This window comes from Artibeus jamaicensis, unplaced genomic scaffold, assembly GCF_021234435.1.
Source record: "Artibeus jamaicensis isolate MK-2021 breed Jamaican fruit bat unplaced genomic scaffold, CSHL_Jam_final contig_585, whole genome shotgun sequence".
NCBI lineage: Eukaryota > Metazoa > Chordata > Mammalia > Chiroptera > Phyllostomidae > Artibeus > Artibeus jamaicensis.
The window spans coordinates 8,358,586-8,381,742 of NW_026521894.1; the positions used below are offsets into that span (position 1 = coordinate 8,358,586).

At 39.2% G+C, this 23,157-nt stretch overlaps 1 protein-coding gene across 1 annotated transcript in view; it reads right to left on the bottom strand.

The window, feature by feature from the left end:
• Window positions 1-709: 709 nt before the first annotated feature.
• RAB39A (RAB39A, member RAS oncogene family) overlaps window positions 710-23,157 on the bottom strand; it is a 31,300-nt gene continuing 8,852 nt past the window's right edge. The window contains exon 2 of the mRNA XM_037153590.2: window positions 710-1,954. Within this exon, the coding sequence (XP_037009485.2) occupies window positions 1,528-1,954 (427 nt within the window). The 3' untranslated portion in view covers window positions 710-1,527. The remainder of the gene's footprint in view (window positions 1,955-23,157) is intronic.

Below are 23,157 nucleotides of genomic sequence, written 5' to 3' on the forward strand. Positions count from 1 at the left end.
TTCACATAGTTCAACCCCATACATGGGGTTATTAGCCTCATTTTACAGATGAGAAAATGGATACTTAGAGAGATTAAGTGACTTACTTGTGTACAAATGCTGGTACAGCAAAGACAAGCTTAGAACTCAGGTTTTTAAAATTTCTCCTTAAATATTCTTCCTACCATACCATTTTGGTTTTCAAACAAAATGAAGCTACTACAGTTTAACAGTACAAACCTCATGATTCCAAAAAGGCAGCCTCATGGTGCCCTTTTGTGATAGAAATGGTTTAGAGAACAGAATAGAAATGTATGTTATAGAACATTTGACATTATCAAACTGTCTCTTCCAGGAGGGGAATTTAACCAGTAAGTTAAAAATTTGGAAACTCAAAAGTCATTTTGTAGCCTTAGCTCATTATTTTATCTTTACCTTGACTGATGAGATATAAAATACAATTTGAATGCTAAATGTGTCAAACATCTAACTTTGTCCATGAAAATCTTTACTACGATTTTCTTCTATTGGAAATTTAGAAATTTACTTGGACTAAAAACATTCCATATTTACTTAATATTGATAATTTTGACAATAATTCTAAGTAAATTGCATTTAGTTCAAGTAAATTTCATGTACTTCTGTGAGAATGTCAGTATATAAATAAATTTGTTTTTCTTGTCTAAATAAGGACAGTATAATATAACATCAAAACATTTGCTGATAAGTGGTCCTTTGTTTTTATTTTTATAAATATTTGCAATAAAATATTTTGCTTGGATCCTTACATAGCTTCATAAAACATAAAATTTTCAGGAGCAATAAATTAGAGAACAAAAATGAGTATAAAACTTATTTTGTTATGTTCAGGCAAAATTAAGGGAAGACAAATATTTCAGAGAATAAAAATCTGGTACCTTAAACAAAAAACTGCTATTTTAGTCTCAGTTGATACCTCTAAGATTGTTTAATTTGTATGTGAACAGTGCACTTTTAAATCTACTTTACTATTCAATACTAATAAATTAACTCAGAATGTAATTCTTGTTAAATCTTTTCAATCAGACTGTATTTGTACAAAAAACCCATTTCAATATGTCAATAAAAATGAGTAATATTGACATATTTGGAAATTAAGTTCAGCTATATGCCGACAAAGTGAGAACAGGGGTAATTTGGTAGTTTCAAGAAAAAGTTGTCTTCACAACTAAGGGGGGTGGGAAATGGGAGGGAAGTGGGGAACACTGCGGGGGGTGGGCTCGGATGGGAGTAGAAGACAGAGGCTGTACTTGAATAACAATTAAATTTTTAAAATTAAAAAAAAGAAAAAGTTGTCTTCTTTGCCTGATATCTTAGCAAAATACTCAATCTTGTAGTGTTATATATAAGTAAGCATCATGCTCTGAATCAAATATCTTACAAAATAGTGTTAACACAGGTTTAGCACTTTTTTATAATTGTTTCATTGCATCATTTTCCTGGTAACGTTGGTGTTTATCCTGAAATGACATCTAATCAGTTCTTGTTAGTTCTTTGGCATGTTTGAAGTCAGCAGACGCACTCTTTCCTGGGCTTCACTGCTTCCTCAGAAGAATGCACAGTGTTTGGAACAAAACCACTTTTAACCCCTTCCCAGCCATCCTGAATACAAATTTCTCCCCTTTTGATAAGTTCATATATGTCTCTGGTTAAGATAGTGAAGGATTCCTCAACATTTGTAGCATCTTTTGCTGAGGTTTCTATATACTTCATACCACAGTCTGCTGACAGTTTTTCAGCTTCTTCTCTTGTAACTTGACGTTGTGAAGCTAAGTCACATTTGTGTCCCACTAGCAGAAATACTATCCGAAATGGCTGTACGTGCATTTTTGCTTCTTCTAGCCAATCTTTCACATGTTCAAAAGATCGTCGGTTAGTTATGTCAAATACTAAAAATCCACCAACTGAGTTGCGGTAATAAGATCGAGTTATTGATCTGAAAAATAAATAGAAAAAATGGTTGTAAAAGAACAAGTTGTTCTTATTCCCAATCCCAAATAATGTACCACTACAATAAAATTTGACTATACCTTAGTGTGATTTAATTAGAATTTATAAATCGAGTACAAAGTGTTTTAAGTGAACAAATATATTCTGAGACTAAATATGCAAGCCAGTTTCAACCACTGAACAAGAAGTTATTTTTAGACAGACAAGCACCTACATGGTATGTCTTCTCACACAATTTTAGGATTATTTTTAATTATCTGAAAGAATAATTATAATTCTATAATAATTATTACATCATTGTAGTTAAAAATAGACACACAGAAAGATCTGAAGGGCAGAGGCTACCAGAAAACTGGTTATGTTAATCACAGTTAGAGTCCTCTCCTATACTTATGCAAGAAAAAGGAAATTGTTTGGATATGGGAGGAGGTATGCTAATGAGTTTTGCCTCTCTAGATCTAGTCTCCACTCCCTGGGCCTCAGGGAGCTGACCCTTTACAGAAAGCTTTCCCAAACACCCTTGCTATGTGGCTTGCAGTGGGGTCCAGCCAAAGTGAGGTGCCAGCTGGAGCCTAGAAGAAAGAGAAGACAGGTATTGACACCCCCATGCCCCCACCCCCTCCAGCCTGTGACTTGGCAGTGGTTATGTTCCTCTGCTTCTGGCCAAGGTTCCTGTTGGGTAGGCCCACTCCCATGGCTTTCCCCAGATTCTGCTGACTTCATCCTCTTCTCCTGCCCCACCTGGCTTCCCGCTGTAGCTATCCCTGAATGCTTCACCATTCATTGTTGGTGCCCTTGACCTTTCCCACATTTCTGAAATGGTTACTTCATTAAACTCTTTTCAGTTAACCTTCACTTGTGCCATTTTCCTGATAGAATCATGAGGCAAGGTGACAAGGCCATATACTGTTTCATATTTCTTGCCTTTACAATGTTATTTTCTTTACCTAGAATGTCTTCTCTCCATTTTTGCGTAGCAAACTTATGTTTCTCCTTCAAGTGTCAGATCAAAAATCATGTACATGAGAAGCCGCCCCTGCCACTGACCTCCCCACCTCCACCTCTCTTGGGTATCCTCTTATATTCCACTAGACCTTAGGTAGGCACACTGCCATTATGATTATATCAATTTTCATAATGTTCTGATTGGAGGAGATGCCAGTGTGTCTCCCATTAAATTCAAGGCTCCTTGAGGATCAAATATTTTTAACCTATTTTGCACTTAACAATTACATAGCCTGGTAAATGATAGACGTCACTTAATATAGCATGTATCTCAGTTTCCAAGTTGTCAGTGTTTCTGAGCATTGAGATCATCCATAAGCAAACTTGTCTGTTACTTTCCTGACTCATTAAAGGTCTTTGTAAAGGACCAATGGATTATTGGGTCCTCTCAACCTCTGCATACTTTCATCATCCTTATTGCTGAAATTACGGCTCAGTTCTGTTACCTGATACCACAAGTACCATTTATTATGCAAGTGTGAAAAAAGTATTTCACCTCCCTTTCTTGCCATTTCTTCTGCTTTCCTATTTATCCTCAGAATTTCCACCAGAGATTCTCAAGTGATTACACTTAAATAGTTTTCTCAAGGACTACTGTATTATATAGCCACTGATAATAAAAATTCACCTCCCACTATCTTTAGCAGGCTACAAATAAGTACAAATGGAGTTCATTTAAGTTGTTGCTTTAAACATTTTTTGAGGGATAATTAATCTGTTATTGTTCTGCTACTCATCTTTATACGTGTGAATTTAGGTAGATGTACAGTGCCTTAAGATAAAGCTATGTTATTAGGCTGAAAGCTTTAATTTATTCAGCACCACATCTTCATTGATTTTATTTCCCTCCCTAGTTAATTTACCATTCGTAAGATTTTTACAGACATGCTTTTGTGGTTAAAAACTCAATATTGAAATGCTGGTATATTAGGCAGAGACATGTCTTACACTCCAGGAAGTATCATGTTTTCTAATATGTGGCTGAAAACGTTTGGAATACAGTTGGTGAATAATTCTAGAAAATAAAATACAAAAAAGTACAGTATATGCAATTAGGCTATACAACAGCCCTTATTAATGATTAGCTAGAATAAAGGGTTTCAGTATGACATCTGCCACTTTCTATATAATTAGTTGATCTCCAGTTTCTGCAGAAATGGATATTAGGTTTAAATTCTGATATGGTTAGGCTTCACATCAAGATTTTATTTGTCCTAGCAGGTAGGTTTTCCCTAAAACAATTGGGCACCCCTGCTGTCAATCATGTAGGGCAGTGATTTTCAACCTTTTCCATCTCATGGCACACATAAACTAATTACTAAAATTCTGTGGCACGCCAAAAAAATTTTTTTTGCCAATCTGACAAAAAAAAATAGGTATAACTTTGATTCATTCACACTGGTCAGCTATTGTGATATAGGCTGTTGTCATTTTTTAATTTGACAATCTGAGGGATAAGAAGTCAGTGCCCCTGACTAAATAGTCAGGTATTGCATGTTTTCCATTTTTTTGCAGCACGCCAGTTGAAAATCACTGATTTTGGGGAAAAGACAGTCCTTCAGACTGAAAACTGGAACTTGAAAGGCAGCTTTTACAGGGAGGGCAAGGGAGCATCTATTTTTCTTTGGATTTCTTCTCTTGCGTCAGGACACTTAGATCTCTAGAAGTTCTTAAAGGTATTATAAAGAGATAGGGAACAGACCCTAAAAGAATTAAATAGGTAGGCCTCCCTGTAAAGAATTTAAGAGTTGATGACGAGTAACAGTTCTTTATAAGCAATGCCATCTTACCGCATGTTACTTTACATTTCCTTCTGGGCTTTGAAAGTCTCACTGAGTGAATGGATGATGTAAAGAAAAAAATTAGAGAAGAAAGGAGAAATAAAATAATGGATTATAATCTGGCCTCAAGTGTGTTATTGGAGAATTAAGAGTTATAAGACTACACTCTGGCACTACTGGTAAGGGGGATACTGCACCCCCTAAAACCAGTGTGATGGTGGTATGACAGGGAAGGTGAACTGTGGAGGACAAGGATCAGGGTTATAAGCTCTTAGTCACATCTTATCCCTCCCATGTGGAAGATCTGGTTTTCATCACATAAACAAAAAAATCTACTGGTTCTTTTTTAAATTGAACAACAATAAAATTTTTTACAAAATGAATAAAAATAAAAACTATGTTTAAAAGTAAAAAATATATATATATATTTTATTAATATTAGAGGGAGAGAAAGGGAGCAAGAAAAAATGTCAATGTGAGAGAGAAACATCAATTGGTTGCTTCTCATATGTGCCCAACCAGGGATTGAACCCACAGCCTAGGTATGTACCCTCACTGGGAATTGAACTCCCAACCTTTTGGTATAAGAGATGACACTCCAACCAACTAAGCCACACTGGCCAGGGCCCTACTGATTCTTTCATGCCTAGAAAGCTACAGTATTAGCAACTCTCATTCCATTTTCAAAGAACAGTCTTCTCTCAGAATTGTTTTCTCCTCCTCCTTGTGTTAACTGAAAACGGCTAGTTCCCGAGAACACAGCTTTCCCTGCAGCATGCTCATGTTGTTCATTCTGTAGGCTCAGCAGGTGGCTTCTGCCTCCCCAATGCCACTTGCAGATAATTATTCTCTTCCAACCCTGATGTAAAAACAAACAAACAAACAAAAACCCCTGCTCCTTTGAGGCTTAGTCATCTGGCTCTGTCATTTGCTGCCATCTGCCAACTGCTTGGTCATTCTCCATGTACTGAAGACTAGAACTTTGTTTCCCTTTCTATCTCAATTCTCGTCATTCTGCTCACTGATTTCAGTATCCATATAACTTTCTGATGTAATCTCTCAGTTTCCTGACTTCCTCATCTCTCCATGATGAGGAAGGATGGACTTTCCCTCCATTCTGCCTTTCTCATTCACTTCCTTTTCATCATCAAAAATGTGCATCACCCCAAAACTGAAAATTTAATCTACTTTTTAATCAAAATCTCACAGCACAACAGCATATTTTTACTTTGATAATTATTTAATTTTATTAAGATTTTTAATCCACTGCCCAACTCTATGATGTTCTATCCATCAATATCTTGCTGTCTTTACCTCCTCCCATGTCTTAGTTCTATGAAACATGACTACAGTTTTTCTCTTAGAAACATCTCAATTCCAAAGCCCTCTCCCTCTGTCATCTTCAGTTGGGAAAACTATATCTAGATCAGTCCAGCATGCAGCTGAATGTTCCTGAGGAAAACCATTCAACTAGATAGGCTGGTACCCCTACGAGTTAATAATAAACAATACCAAATGGATACTCAACACTGTCTAGGAATACTACTGGTATTAGGAGAAAGTTTTCTCCCTATTTCTTCACATTTAGGTTTCTACTATAAGAAAAAACAATTTCCAGAGACTTCCTCCAAGATGGAGGCATAGGTGGAAGCACTGTGCCTTCGTGCACAACCAAGTTTAAAAACAACAAAGTTTTAGCAACAAAAAAGCAGTCAAACCACAGAAAATTGAACTATACAGAAGTCTGACAACAACGAACCCTTCAGCCAAACTGGTAAGAGGGGCAGAGCCAGCAGCAGAGCAGGGTTGGGTGGGAAAGATCCACCAGACTGACCCGGGCCTGTGACCCAAGTGCGCCAGCAGCTGTGGGCAGATCTCAGGTGTAGAGTAGCGGGTAGACCCCTTGAGGGCTGACCGTGGTCACACATTTGCGCGCAGATAAACCGGTGAAGGAGCGAGCAGTGAGACGAACTGTGCAAGCCCCAGCATCAGGAAGCTGCAGAGGGAACCGCTATTGTCCCTCTCTGACCCGCCCCCACATACAGCATCACAAACCAGTGACCTGGGTGGCCCTGCCCTGGTGAACAACTAAGGCTCCTCATATGTAACAGGCAGGAACAGATCAAAACATGGCTCAAGAACAACTCAGAGCCCCAGAGCCAATAAATCTAAACGAACAAGAAATAGCCAAACTTTCAGATGCCTAGTTCAAAACACTGGTGATCAGGATGCTCACAGAACTGGTTGATTTTAGTCACAAATTAGAGGAACATATGTAGGCTAAACTAATTGAAATGAAGGGAAATGCACAGGATACCAATAGTAATGGAAAGGAAACTGGGACTCAAATCAAAGGAGTGGACCAGAAGGAGGAAAAAAATGACCAAACAGGAAAATATGAAGAAACAAGAATTCGAAAAAATGAGGAGAGGCTTAGGAACCTTCAGGATATCTTTAAACGTTCCAACACCCGAATTATAGGGGTACCAGAAGGGGAAGAGGAACAGCCACAAGTGGAAAACTTATTTGAACAAATAATAAAGGAGAAATCCCCCAATCTGGCAAGGAAATAGGCTTCCAAAAAGTCCAGAAAGCTCAGAGAATCCCAAAGAAGGTGGACACAAGGAGGAACACACCAAGGCACATCATAATTACATAAGCCAAGATTAAAATGAAGGAATCCTAGAAGCAGCAAGAGATAAGAGGACAGTCACCTACAAAGGAGTTCCCATCAGACTGTCAGCTGATTTCTCCAAAGAGACCTTACAGGCAAGAAGGGGCTGGAAAGAACTATTCCAAGTCATGAAATCCAAAGACCTACATCCAAGATTGCTCTATCCAGCAAAGCTTTCATTTAGAATGGAAGGGCAGATACAGTGCTTCTCAGATAAGGTCAAGTTAGAGGAGTTCATCATCACCAAGCCCTTATTATATGAAATGTTACAGGGACTTACCTAAGAAAAAGCAGATAAAAAATATGAACAGTGAAAGGACAGCAAACTCACAGTTATTAACAACCACACCTAAAACAAAAACAAAGAGGAGAGCTAGATCAGGAGCAGAACCACAGAAATGGAGATCACATGGAGGCTTAGCAACAGGGGAGTGGGAGAAGAAGAGGGGAGAAGGTACAGAAAATAAGTAGCATAGACGGTAAGTAGAAAATAGATAGGGGAAGGGCAAGAATAGTAGGGAATATATAGAATCTAAAGAACTTGAGACACATGGTCATAAACTAAAGGGGGGAATGGTGGGGGAAGGGGTATGCAGGGTGGAGGGGAATGAAGGGGGGAATAGAAGAACTATAATGGCATAATCAATAAAATATATTTAAAAATAAAATAAAATAAATTCCACCCAACCTTCCTCTCCCCACAAGAAAAGTATGGGAATATTTTACTTCTCTTACTAGATTCCTCCATAGAAGGAAACATGGCTCTCTGTGTGATTGGAGTCTGTTTCTCAGGCTGGTGGGCAGAATCATTGTGTTCAAGGATAGTACCCTTGTATAGCATCCTTTTCTTCTCCTTTCCACTTTCTGAATCCTTACATTGGTTTGCTAATTGTGAAAGGTAGGCAGCTGCCATGTCTATGCTCATCACTGAATACTGAGTAATTCTTAAGTGTCTGGCGCATTGTGGGCACTCAGTGCATTCTTAGTCGGTGAATGGTTAATTTGATATGAACCAGGAATACAGCTGTTGGGGAAACAAGAAATGGAAGAGGGAGTTAAGGAAGTTTGAGGGAACGAGATACTAGCAGTGCATAAAAAAAGAAAGGTGCCCATCGCTAGGTCACTAAGTTGCTATGAGTATGTCACTGTCAGTGGAGGGTGGATAAATTAAATATACAATATAAATTAAATATACTGCATCCTAAATATAGGTCTATCCAGAAGGTATCCAGTCATGTAATATGAAAAATAGAGATATTTATTGAAGAAGATATAAGAAACATTGTGCATAAGACAATGATACCTCAGTCACCTTCAAAGTAGGCATCTGGGCACCTCACACAGTTCTCCTAATAACCATCAGCTGCCCTGACACATTTTCCTGAATCTCATCAACAATCTGAAATCTCTTCCCTTTCAAAGGTGACTTTAGTTTTGAGAAAATCCAGAGCTCACAGGGTGCCACATCTGGGCTTTAGGGGGCTGAGTCACCTGGACGATTTGATGTTTTGCCAAGAGTCTGCAGGAAACATGATACATGAGTAGGAGCACTGTTGTGATGAAGCTGCTAATCACCAGTTGTCCATAGCTGCAGCCTTCTGAATCATCTGAATAGTTTCCATGGAGGAATGTTTATGCCTAACACAAAATTTGATTCATATTCATTACTGTACTTGCTCAGTCATGTTGAATGCAATGGCCACACGATACATATGCATGTGTAACACCATCTACTGCCCCCAGTGACTAGTACAGTGAAGTTGCCATTGTTCATGCAAGCACATTCCAGTCCACTCTCCTTGACTGCCAGATTACACTGATGTTGTACAAACCCTCCTGGTTATATTAACAACAGTTGGACTTTTCCCAGACAGACCTCACTGAGGTCTATCATATAAAAATATGATGGCCAGTAATCTCTGTGAATTTTCTTTGGTGAAGGAGAATCCCTTAATCCAGAGCATTCTGAAAAAACCTCTCCAAAGGCAAGGTGTGGTTATCTTATGCCCCCTACCAAGAAGAAGCATAATACTTGGTGGACCTTTTTGGGTTTGGGAGGCTATTTGTATAATATTTGGATGTACTTCTATAACCCAGTAAGTGGGAGACCCAAAAGGCTACCACTGGCTTTAATAGGACTGAAAACAAGGGAAGTAAGTGCCTTAAGCTTGTTGAAGCTACAATGCAAGCAGCTTTTTCACTTGGCCCATGGACCGCCAGGTTTAATGGTGCCTGTCTGAAGTACCTGTTGCAGACTGGGATGCTCTATCAAGCCTAAGGAAGGTTTCACTGGACAATTACAGGAGTGGAATTTTGGAGTTAAGGCATGCTCTTTGCCAAGAGCAATCTCAATTTTGAGAAATAGTTTGTGATCTTTCTTTAGTAAGAGATCAAAATGCCTGGCTGTGGAACACCAAGTGATTGTGCAATCTAAATGCTCATCAAGAGCTGTATGTTCTCTGACTCATTAGGCTGGTACTGTGTCATCGAACAGAAGTCACATATATAGGCAGGAATAGGGGTGCAACCTGAGGGGACATAAAGTAACAAAGCTCAAACACCCACGTGCTTACTCCTGCAGTACCTTCTCAATGTATGGCCTTATTTGGATTTTCCTATAATTAAAGAGGAAAAAATTTCAAGTCTGCTTTATAGATGGCTCAGAATGATATGATGCCATTGGTCCGCCCCACTCAATTTGAAGGTCAATGGAAATGAGAAACCCTCCAATTTGTGGAACCTCTCCAAGAGGAAGAGATGGAGAGATGTAGGTAAGAACCTACATCAATTCGTAAGCAGAGGCTGAGGGTTTGGCATGTTGGAAAAAACAAGAATGGAGGACTAGTGACACGGAGGTATTGGGGAAGAGGTATGTTGAAGGGTTTACAGTATGTGAATACTTGTATCCTATGTGAATTTCACTAAAAACCCCCTCCATGAAAAAGTTCCTAATAATCAGTGAAATAAAACATTCTGTCCTATAGTTAACAGTCAAGTACACTTTCACCCCAGTTTGGACTCAAAGTAGTCATGGTAGAGAGATGGAGGGTGTGACTGGGCTCAACAGACTTTTTCTTACCTGGATTTTCATTGCTTAATACCCTATTTCCCAGCAGCTACTGACACCTTGGATATGGTACTGTACTCTGGGTGGGCCATCATGAAATGGATACTGTAAGACATTGAATCTGGACTCATGATACTAGCACCACCATCCATGAACTTATGAAATACATTGTACAGCCATGGTATCTCATAGTTTGATACAGAGCAAAGACTTCATTTCACAGAGGAAGAGATAGGGAAATGGGTGGATGCCAGGGAACTCACCGATCTCATCACTGCCACATAGAAGCGCCCTGCCCTATAAAACTGTGGAATGGGTATTAAGAATCAGCTATGCCCATGTTCAGATTTGTTAAATTTTATCATGATCCTTCAGGATCTATGTTCTAAAACAGTGAAGAGCAGAGCAGATGGTATTTTTTCCCCAATGAGTAGACAATGAGGCTTGGGAAACAAGGGGTGAAAGTGGGGTGATAGTGCCTCTCACAATTATATTTAATCGGTCACTAAATTTTTTTGTTGCCCCTAATCCCCATAACTCTAAATTATGCTGATATAAAGGTTTAAGTACGCAAGGGAGAAAAGCTTTCACTAGACAACTATGTGATGCTTCTACTGAGTTGGCTGAGACTGCCAGCTGGCTATCTGGGGATTCTTATGGCAGTAGGTAAACAGGCAAAAAAGAAACAAGGGTTTTGTGGGGACCACACTGGCCTTCTGTGGTTCTTGCTGCCCAGAACTCCTAGGATCTTTTGATTCATTCCCAGCACGGTCCCTCCAGTTTCCCATCAAGTCTCTGTGCCTCATTTTTGATCAAGGTGTCAAGTTGATTTTGTAGCTGGCAACAAAGATCCAACTGATACAGCCTGCATATATTTTGTAAGAAAGAATGACACAAAGCAAAATCACAAATATTTCTAAACTTTCAACAGTTTCATTCTTTGTTAAGATTATTGTGCTGGAAAACGCACAAGATCCACTCCTTTTAACAATTTTTAAGTGTAGAGTACAGTATTGTTACCTATATACACAAGTTGCAGAGCAGCTCTTTAGAACTTTTCCTATGACACGTGATAAACTCCATACCCACCGAACACCAGTGCATCTCCTTCTCCTCCCGCCCTGGGGCAGCCACTCTTCTATTTTCTGCTTCTATGACTTTGACCACATACCTCATATAAGCAGTATTATGCATCCTTTGCCCTTCCTTCTGTGACAAGCTTATTTTACTCCGTATAAGGTCTTCAAGACTCATTCACGTTGAGGAATATTAGAGAATTTCTTTTTTTAAAATGACTGAATAATATTCAATAATATGTATATACTGCATTTTGATTCATCCACAAAGTTTATTCTTCTATGCACTGTATTTTTCGGACCATAAGATGTACTCCCCTCACAAACTTGGGAGGGAAACACTGGTGTGTCTTATAGTCCGAATGTAGCTTACCTGGCTCTCTGTGGCGGCAGAGGGGCAGGGGGCCCACAGTGGAGCAGGGTCACAGGTTATTAAATATTTTACCACATTTAAAAAAAGATTTTATTTATTTACCTTTAGAAGGGAAGGGAAGGAGAGAGGGAGAGAAAATCAATGTATGGTTGCCCCTCCTGGGTCCCCTGCTCCGAACTGGCCTGTAACCCAGGCATGTGCCCTGACTGGGAATCGAACTGCGCTCCTCTGGTTCGCAGGCCTGCACTCAATCCACTGGGCTACTCCAGCAAGGGCTATTTCACCACACTTTTTTGCTTCAAAAAAAATTTCCCCTATTTTCCTCCTCTAAAACCTAGGTGGGTTTTTTGGTCCTAAAAATATGGTATATTTGCTTTAGAATAGAAAAAGAATTCTCACCTTGTTTATGTAAACATTTCTAACTGTTTTTCCTCTTTTATTCAGGAAATACACAGACAAATTGTACTGAGAGCACTGATGTCTGCTTACATTTACACTGAGTTATTTAATATACGAGCAATGCAATCAAGTGTGAATGATATTCCTTGGCGAATTTGGAAATTTTTTTTACACAAATGACATTACTCAGATTCTAAAACATGTAAATGATCTCAAATTAAACAGTTATCTAGTTTCCCCAATGGTGTTAAGAAACAGGATGCTGTTGTCATATGAAGGACGAAAGTTCATAAGCTATAAAATGTTCAATATTATTTTACACTGGTTATATATAAAATTTTATCCGAAAGTGGCAAGATTATATACAACTTATATGCTGTTATTATGAATGTGGTTGGATGTATGCAGACCTCTTTAAAAAGCAACAAACATAGAGCACTTGTGGACTGACTTAGGAAAAATGAACCAGATGTTCCATCCTGGAAATGTCCTTCTTGTGGCTTTGCCAACTATAAAATAGGCACTTAGAGGACAGTACTTTGATGCCAAAGGCTGTTGGCAGCAAGCACCCAGGAAAGCATTAGTCTTGTGAGAAGAGCCTCTGTTCATCATGGCAGTACGCTGCTGCCTCCCTTCTAGGAACAGTCATTGTGTTTTATTTAACTGCGTCACTTGCCTTGTGATCTGGGCCTTTCGAACTGCTTTCACGAGACTAAACAAGTCTCACCATTCTTTTTATGACTGACGTTAACAGTCCCTGCACTTGCTTAAGATTCTGAAACTTGAAGTTTATAACATATTTTTCTTTATATATATAAACATTAAAATTCATTTTTTTATAATTTTGTAAGACTGTACTTTCAGGGATCATTTCTATAGTTCATTAGTGTAATTCATTAGGGTCTTTTCATTACAAACTAAGTCTGTGGCTGTGGGAACTATATATAACATTGATAAGACCTAATGGGCCATATTCTGTTTGAACACATGAATTTATTCCCTTGACCACCTTGTATTTTCCTTTTATGAAAGATCATCATTTTATGAGAGTGAGGCACTCTTGTCATCCCCAGCACGCTCTATTCATCTTTTATCATCTATTTTCCTCTGTAGTAATTACACACATTCTGGTATCCTATATAGTTCTTTCCAGTTTGTCTCTGGTCACAGCTTTTCTCTCCCTATTAGAAGGTAAGTTCCATGAGAGCAAGAATTTTTGTAAGTTCTTTTGAAATGCAGCATCCCTAAGTGTCTAAAACAGGCTGGGCACACATGAATCCTACCAGTATTTATATATGAAGAAAGAGCCAGATTAATAAATTCAGATTTTCTCATATCATGGCCACCCAGCATGTGAATGCTGAGCAAATGGGAGAATAACAGAGGGAAAAAAATCCTTATCTCCTTTTGATATTTATAGTAAGGATCTGTAAAATCAAAAGGAGAGAAATAAGCTGAAGGATTACAAACACCATGAGCATGTAAGTGAAGTAATCCACATTTTCTAAAAAACAACTTTATTTAAATTAGAAGTAATTAGTAATTCAAACTGTTCTTTGCACTGGATTCTGGGAGGCAAACAAGTTTGTGTGAAAATCAAAATAATTTATATAGAAATTAGTGAGAAATGTTTCCAGCTTCATCAATTGCCTAGAAGGTGATTATGAAAGGACGCTTATTTTCTATCTGATATTTTACCAGAAAGTGTAATAACAGACTTTACTTATCCCAATGCTTCCTGGCACGCTTTTGCAGAACAAAGATGAGACGATGACCCGCTTCTCATGATTATTTTACTTTCCATAATATAATGCTTTATGTGATCTAACATCATTAAAGAATATTTTTCGATAAGTAGCATAGATAGTAGGTAGAAAATAGACAGGGGGAGGGCAAGAATAGCAGGGAAAATATAGAATCTAAAGAACTTGAGACACATGGACATAAGCTAAAGGGGGGGGAATGGTGGGGGAGGGGGTGTGCAGGGTGGAGGGGAATGAAGGGGGGAAATAGAACAACTGTAATGGCATAATCAATAAAATATAATTAGGAGACTTCCACCAAGATGGAGGCATAGGTGGAAATGCCTTGCTTTCTCACACAACCAAGTTTAGAGTCAACTAAATATTAGCAACAGAAAACACAGCCAGAACACAGAAAATTGAACTTTTTGGAAGTCTGTTAACAACAAATTCTTCAGCCTGACCGGTAAGAGGGGCGAAACCAGCAGCTGGCAAAGTGGGGTTGCACGGGAAAACTCGGTCAGACGGACTCAGATGCGCGGAACCCAGGCGCAGGGTTGCAACGGGTGGACCTAGGGAGCAACCCAGCAAGTGACCGCAGGGAACCAGCGAGGGAGCAGGGCGAGATATGACTGTGGTCTCGCATTTGTGCGCTGATAGACCAGCAAGGGAGTGGGCGGTTAGACAGGACCCAGCAGGCCTCAGCAGTGAGTGGCAGCAGAGGGCGCCGCCATTACCCTGCTCTGACCCCGCCTCCACCTACAGCGTCATAACCCAGTGACCTGGGTGGCCCTACCATGGTGAACCACCTAAGTCTCTGCTCCTCACCCAGCGGCACAAAACAGCAGAGGGGGTCGCCATTTCCCCGCTCTGACCACACCCCCACATACAGCGTCACAACCCAGTGACCTGGGAGTCCAAGGCTCCACTCCTCATACTTAACTGGCGCAAACAGACCAAAAATGGCACAAGAAGATCTCAAAGCCCCAGAGCCTATAAATCTAAGTGATGAAGAAATAGCAAAACTCTCAGACGCACAGTTTAAAACACTGGTGATCAGGATCCTCACAGATCTGGTTGATTATAGCCACAAATTAGACAAATATATGAAGGCGAAACTAATTGAAATGAGTGGAATTGCACAGGACACCAATAGCAATGAAAAAGAAACTGGGACTCAAATCAATGGAGTGGACCAGAAGAAAGCAAATAATGGCCAAACAGAAAAGAGTCAAGGAGCAAGAATTCAAAGAAATGAGGAGAGTCTTAGGAACCTCCAGGACATCTTGAAACGCTCCAACATCCGAATTATAGGGGTACCAGAAGGGGGAAAGGCACAGTCACCAGTGGAAAACTTATTTGAACAAATAATAAAGGAGAATTTCCCCAATCTGGCAAAGGAAATAGACTTCCAGGAAATCCAGGAAGCTCGGAGAGTCCCAAAGAAGGTGGACCCAAGAAGGAACACACCAAGGCACATCATCATTACATTAGCCAAAATTAAAATGAAGGAGAGAATCCTATAAGCAGCAAGAGATAAGGGGACAGTCACCTACAAAGGAGTTCCCATCAGACTGTCAGCTGATTTCTCAAAAGAGACCTTACAGGCAAGAAGGGGCTGGAAAGAGGTATTCCAACTCATGAAATCCAAAGACCTACAACCAAGATTGCTCTATCCAGCAAAGCTTTCATTTAGAATGGAAGAGCAGATAAAGTGCTTCTCAGATAAGACCAAATTCAAGGAGTTCATCATCACCAAGCCCTTATTATATGAAATGTTAAAGGGACTTATCTAAGAAAAAGAAGTTAAAAAAACATGAACAGTGAAAGGACAGCAAACTCACAGTTATTAACAACCACACCTAAAACAAAAGCAAACTAAAAGGACAGCTAGATCAGGAGTGGAAACATAGAAATGAAGATGTCAAGGAGGGTTAGCAACAGGGGAGTGGGAGAAGGGGGGAGAAGGTACAGAAAATAAGTAGCAGAAGGTACAGAAAGAAGGTACAGAAAATAGATGGTAGATAGAAAATAGATGGGGGGGGCAAGAACAGTATGGGAAATATAGAATCTAAAGAACTTGAGACACATGGTCATAAACTAAAGGGGGGGAATGGTGGGGGAGTCGTGTGCAGGGCGGAGGGGAATGAAGGGGGGAACAGAACAACTGTAATGGCATAATCAATAAAAAATAAAATTAAAAAAATAAAATAAAATATAATTTTAAAAAAAGAATATTTTTCCCTTGAGTTATAATTCTCCAAACATTATTGTGATGTCTGTCTGTTCCCATATGACTTCCTCTACACTGTTTTGTCCCATTTGCTTCAGTATATCTGCCCACATCTTGGAATTTATAACTGACGTTTATACTTTCCTCATTTTGCTCTACCTCTGAAATTCAGCAGTTTTGCCCTGGCCAGTGAGGCTCATTTGGTTGAAGCATCGTCCCACAAAACAAGTGGTGGATTAGATTTCTGGTAAGGGCACAAACCCAGGTTGTAGGTTCAATCCCTGGTTGGGACATGTATAAGAAGGCAACCAATCAATGTTTCTCTCTCGCATCAGTGTTTTTTTTATTTTTCTCTCTCTTTCTCTCCCTTCCTCCTTCTCTAAAGGCAATACAAATGTGCTTGGGTAAGGATAAAAACAATTATGCGGGTTTTATTATCAAGTCTTTTTTCTTTTATGCTCTTTACCTTCTTTCTTTCTCTAAGTTAGTGTTTTTATCAAATTTATATGTGCACACTTACCACACATTCTTACTCTTCCCTTCCCCCCAACGTGCCGGTATCACGGAATCATAATTTTAGAAAGATCATTTGTAGCAATTGTGTTATTATGACCATGTAGATATCTTCCATCACTGAGCCTTGGGGTAATCTATGACTTATTTTCTTTAGAGTTAATAATTATCTTTCATTATTATCTTTTAAGATAGACTAGGTTATGGGCAGTGACAACCTACTTCTCGATAGGATGACTGTTAAAGAATCTGGGCTGTATTTTAAAACCATCACATGAAACTTCTGCTCAGATCCACTGGCCACAATTTGTCATATAATTCCACTAAATGGAAAAGGAAGGGAAATTTATTCCTCTCATGTGTCCAGAAGAGGCATCAAATATGAGTGAGCACTAGGTCTCTGCCACATTTTTTTCTTCCTTCCTTTCTTTTGCTAAGTTTTCCATGGATTTTTCAATAACCCAACTCCAAATTCTCTACCAGTTGTCTTAAGACATTCATTCCCATTAGCTTTTCTGCCAATTTCCCCTTTCTGAAGAGGCCTCTCCTACAAACCTTTTGCTTCAATCTGGCCTTGGTATCTGCAGCAGAGAGATCATCCTAGGTTCTCTCTTCACCATCTTCCTATGTATTTAGCTTTGCCTTTCTTCACAGGTAGTTCCTTTTCATTCCTGGTTTACTCCCTTACTGGGGTGTGTGTGTGTGTGTGTGTGTGTGTGTGTGTGTGTGTGTAGCACTTCTTCAAGTAGCTACCTAAAAACAATTCATGAAGTAATATTTTGAAACCTTTCATGTTTGGTTTCTGCTCTTACAACTGAATGACAGTTTGGTTAGATATAGAATTCCTTCAAAATTTTGAAGTCATTTTTCCATTGTCTTCTAGCATCAACTACTTTAGGAAAGTCTGAGGACAATCTGATCCCTAATCTTTAAAAAAAATTAAATCACTTTTTACTTTGCACTTACAGTTGACATACAATATTATATTAGTTTCAGGTGCACATGCAGTGATTAGACATTAAATAACCTATTAAGTGATCATTCTGATAAATCTGACTCATCTGACACTACACAGTTAGAAGAATATTACTGACTATATCTACTATGCTGTACTTTACACCCCCATGACTACTCCATAACAACAAATTTGTACTTTGTAATCCCTTCTCTTTATCACCCATCCCCCCATCTCCCTTCTCATCTGGCAATGGACAAAATGTTCTCTGTATCTATGAATCTGTTTTTATTTTATTTTTACATACAATTGCTAATACAAATAAATGTATTGCCATTTTATTGTTTGTATTTTTAATTGTTCTTATTTTTTCCATCACCATTTATCTTCCCATACCCTCTTCAACATCCATCCATCCAACCTTCTCCTGTCCTCAATCACCACACTGTTGTCTGTGTCCATGAATTTCTTCTTTCTTTCTTCTTTGCTCAACCCCTCTCATCTTCTTCAACACCTTTTAACATTTCATATATTGGTTTGGTGGTGATGAATCTCTTCAGCTTTTTCTTGTCTGGGAGGCTCTTTGTATGTCTTTAGATCCTAAATGATAGCTTTGCTCAGTAGAATAATCTTGGTTGTAGGTCCTAGCTTTTCATCACTCTGAATATTTCTTGCAAATCCTTTCTGGCCTGCAAAGTTTCTCTTGAGAAATTAGCAGAGTTTTATGGGAGTTCCCTTGTAGGTAACTGTTTTTCTCTTGCTGCTTTAAGATTCTTTCTTTGTCTTTTACTTTTGGCATTTTAATTATGATGTGTCTTGGAGTGGGCCCTCTTTGCATCCATCTTGTTTGGAACTCTGTGCTTTCTGGATTTATATGTCTATTTCCTTCACTAGGTTAGGGAAGTTTTCTGTCATTATTTTCTCAAATAGGTTTTCAATGTCTTGCTCTCTCTCTCTCCCTCCAGCATCTCCATAGTGTAAATGTTAGGACGCTTGAATTTTCCCTAGAGGCTCCTTACACTATCCTCATTTTTTTAAATTCTTTTTTATTTTTCCTCTTCGGATTGGGTTTTTTTTTTTTTTTTTTTTGCTATCTTATGTTTCTAAATTGCTGGTTTGATTCTTGGCTTCATCTACTGTTGATTCCCTGTAAATTATTCTTCAGTTCGGTTAATGTATTCTTCATTTCTTACTGGTTCTTTTGTATGGTTTCCATGTCCTTTTTCAATGCTGTTCTCATTAAAATCAACCACTCTTATCCTAAGTACATTGAGCATCCTTATAACCAGTGTTTTGAACTCTGTATTTAGTAGATTGCTTATCTCCATTTTGTTTAGTGCTTTTTTCTAGAGTTGTGTTCTGTTCTTTCATTTGGGACATGTTTGTCTCCTCATTTTGGCTGCTTCCCTGTTTGTTCCTATGTATTAAGTAAAGCTGCTACATCTCCTGGGCTTGGTAGAGTGGCCTAATGTGGTTGGTGTTCTGTAGGATCCAGTGGCACAGACTCCCCAGTCACCCAAGCTGGGTACTCCAGGTTCACCCACCCCATCTATGTGCGCCATGGATGTACACCCTTTGTTGTAGTTAAGCCTTGATGGTTGTTGGCATGTCAATGGGAGGGATTTATCCCCAGGCTGATAGGCAATAGGGACCGGCTATGAGCACTGACTACTGTGGAGGATCAGTTGTGCAGGCACGCAACCCACAGAGCAGGACCTTTCTCCTGTGGGGTTCTGATGCCTGCTGAGTCCGCTTTTGAGTGTGCTGTTTGTGGAGGTTGTTGGGTGGTGCTTCCATCTGGTCTTAAACTGTCCACTAGGAGTGCTGGCTCTGGGGCTTCCTGGGAGACAGGCCAAAATCAGCCGCTGCCTCTGTTCTGCAAAGGACCACCAGGCATGAGCGTACAAAGCAATCTGCAAATGGCTGCTGCTAGTGCTGGGCTTGGAGGTGCCCAGGTGAGGCCAAGGTGTGTAACAAGGCTGGCTGCTGCTACTGCTGGGCCTGGGGCCACTTGGTGAGAGGTATGGGGCACACTGAGGCTGCTGGTTTCAGATTTGGGGAAAGTCTGAAGTATGAGCAGCAACAGTCCATTTGTATGGAAAAGCCACTGGAAACAGCTTGGATCAGCCTGCAAGTTGGGTGGGGCAGGGTCTCAGGGAATCACTAGGGAACAGTGAACAATGTGAGCCAGTGATGGAGACTCAGATCTGGCTCCTGCCTGCTGGATCTTTGGAGGGCTCAGAAAACAAACAATGGCCTCTGCCAGCACTGTTGTCTAGCAGAAAGCTGGACATCTTCAGCTCTCATCCTGATGCCAGACAATTCCATTTCTCCCCATATATCCTTGTTGCCTTTGGAGCTGCTGCCGCAGTGCTAGTGCTCAGAGTGAGTGAGTCGAGAGTATATATATGTATGTGGGCCCTTTAAGAGGAACTGTCTGGGGCTCCAGAAGCCTTCTGACTCATTCAGCCACAATCTTTGCTGGTTTTTATAGCCAGAAGTTATGGGGACTTCTCTTCCCGACACTGGATCCCTGGTCTGAGACCCTGTTCCTCAGGGGACCTTCCACAGCAGATATACTCCTCCCAATTTTTATTTGCCATACACGAGTGTGGGACCAGCCTGTTCTGTGGCTCCACAGCTCCTATCAGTCTCAGTGTGGCCTTTTCTTTAAATCGCTACTTGTAGGAATTTCATTCACTTAAGTTTTACACAGTTCTGAATGATGGTTGTTCTGTAGTATAGTAGTAATTTTGATGTCCCTGATCTTTTTTCTATGTGACCTTTTATCCCCTTCTGAAAGTTTGTAGGATCTTTTCTGTGGCCCCAGGGTTCTCAAATTTCATGACAATGTGCCTTAGAATGTGTCTGCTTTGATCTATTGTATTGGGCCTTTCCAATCTGAAAACTCGATCTCTAAATACTGAAAAATTGTTTTGAATTGCTTCTCTGATGATCTTCCCTCTCTGGATTTTCCCCCGTTTTCTCTTTTTGTAGTGCCAGTTATTTGCGTATTGCACTGTTGGATAGTCCTCTAATTTTTAATAAAAAACTTTTTCCTATTTTCTAAGTTTTTGTGTTTTCGTCCTACTTTTTGAGAAATTTCCTCAACTTTATATTGGGTGTTTTATATTTTCTACTGTGTTTCCAAAGGATCTTTTGTTCTCAGAATATTCTCTTTTAAAAAAATAGTATACTGCTTTTCTTTTGTGATTACAGTATTTCCCTGTTACCTCTCTGAAGAAATTAAAACTAGCTTTGTTTGTTTGTATCAACATTCCTTTCTCCCTTATTAAATTATTTCTCCAGCTGCTTTTGGTCTGTTTATTTTGGTCTCTAGATTTCATATTAAAAGAAATGTTCATAATTGAGACTAAACCCCACTGTAAGATAATCAGACTGGATTACTTAATTGAGGAAACTGTAATGTTGCCATCATAAGTCTTTTGTTTTGGCCTGGTAAGACTTTTCAGAAATGATCCCACCATGTTCTGTTTTAAGGGTGAAGGCCTGACTGGCAGCATTCTGGGAGCTGAGTGGCAGAAAGGACCAGACAATCTTAATCCCCAATATACATACTTGTACTAAAAGTCCTTACTTTTTTGTCTTTGTTTTATTCTTCTCCCCATTTTTATTGAATTTATTGGGGTGATACTGCTTAACAAAATTATATAGGTTTCAGGTACACAATTTTCAATGCATCATCTGTACATTGTATTGTGTGTTTACCACCCCAAGGCAAGTCTCCATCTATTCTTTATTGGTCCTACCAATGTGACCCTTCGCCCAGGCCCACTGTTCAATCCTGCACTGGCTTTGTAGACTTTCACGCCATGTCTGTGTTTCAAGTCATGACTGATTTTTCCTTCCTATTCCTTTTCCATTCTCTGCCTCATTTTCTCAGAATCTGAAGGTACTTTTGTTTATTTTTTTTTTTGTCTGGGTCTGTATAGAGTTTCCTTTGCAGGAGAACAAACATACAGCCTTAGGAAAACATTTTGACAGTAAGGCAATGCACAGAAAAAAAATACAGTATTCAGTCATGACTACAAATAAATAGCTTATATGATGAAGTTACCATAAATGTAACATTATTTCTAACAAATCAAAATGGTAATAGAAAGTAAAAGTAGGGGTCCCTACAACTAGGAATAAGAAATGCTTGTTCCAGGAAACAGAACTCTTTTATTCTTACTAGTTTTTCTAAAAACCAGAAAGGAAAGTGGGAAAGCCCCAAAATACCCAAAATGAGCTTTACCTACTTAGCAATTTTGCCTACTGCTGGACCAGGCCCTTTAAACATTTGGTGTACACCGTTTAGTTTACTTCAGGGTGTACACTGCAATTCAGCATGGAGGCAGTGTCCACATATGGTAAACCAATGAAGAAAAAAATTCAAAAAAACAATTACAGGTTTTTCAAATTACTGGTCAGTTTCTTGACTATACTGACTATGCAATCCCTCAAAATGGTCTGAATTGCCTGAGTGGACAGTGAAAATCTTTAGAGTATAAAATATATTGGACTACATGAGTCATCTTTCCACATTCTGTCTCACTCGTTAGAAATTATGCTGGCTTATTCTTATATATCATTTTACTCTGAAACACCACAAAACAGACACTTTTTGGGATGACTGCTCACTTCCTTCTGTGAATTTCTCCTTCCCAAAAGGTAGACCATCACAGATTCACGTGCATGGTATCTGTACATATGTACTTAATACGTACCTAACAGATTTATATTATAATAGATTTATATTATATGTAAGTACATCTTAATAACTAACTGTGGGGGAGCTGATTCACTGGTCATTCAAGTAGCCAATGAGATATTTTCATTCAAGAAATTAAATAAAAGGCTCAGAGGTTGAAAGAATTTGGAGCCAACAAAGTTGGAAAATGAAAATAAACTAGAAAGAAAGTCCACAAACTCTTGTCGTTGGAGTTTCCGTGCTTTCAGACACCTGTGTAATCTGTTTTTGTTTTCCATAAGATCTGTATTATTTATAATTTATTCCTTATTATCTAAACTTATTATCTAAACTAATGTAATTTATTCCTTATTATCTAAACTAATATTACCTGTGTAATCTGTTTTTGTTTTCCATAAGATCTGTATTATTTATAATTTATTCCTTATTATCTAAATTAATTTGGCTAGTCTCTGACCAATGTGGCTCAGTTGGTTGAAGTGTTGTGGTGTAACCAAAAGGTTGAGGGTTCAATTCTGGCTGGGGCACATACCTAGGTTGTGGTTTGATTCCCTGTCTGGGTGTGGGTGCATGTGACCCTATGGGTTCAGATGCTGACCATCCCTGGCTCAGATGTGTATGATCCCTGATCTGGGGACCTGGGGGCCCATCCTTGGT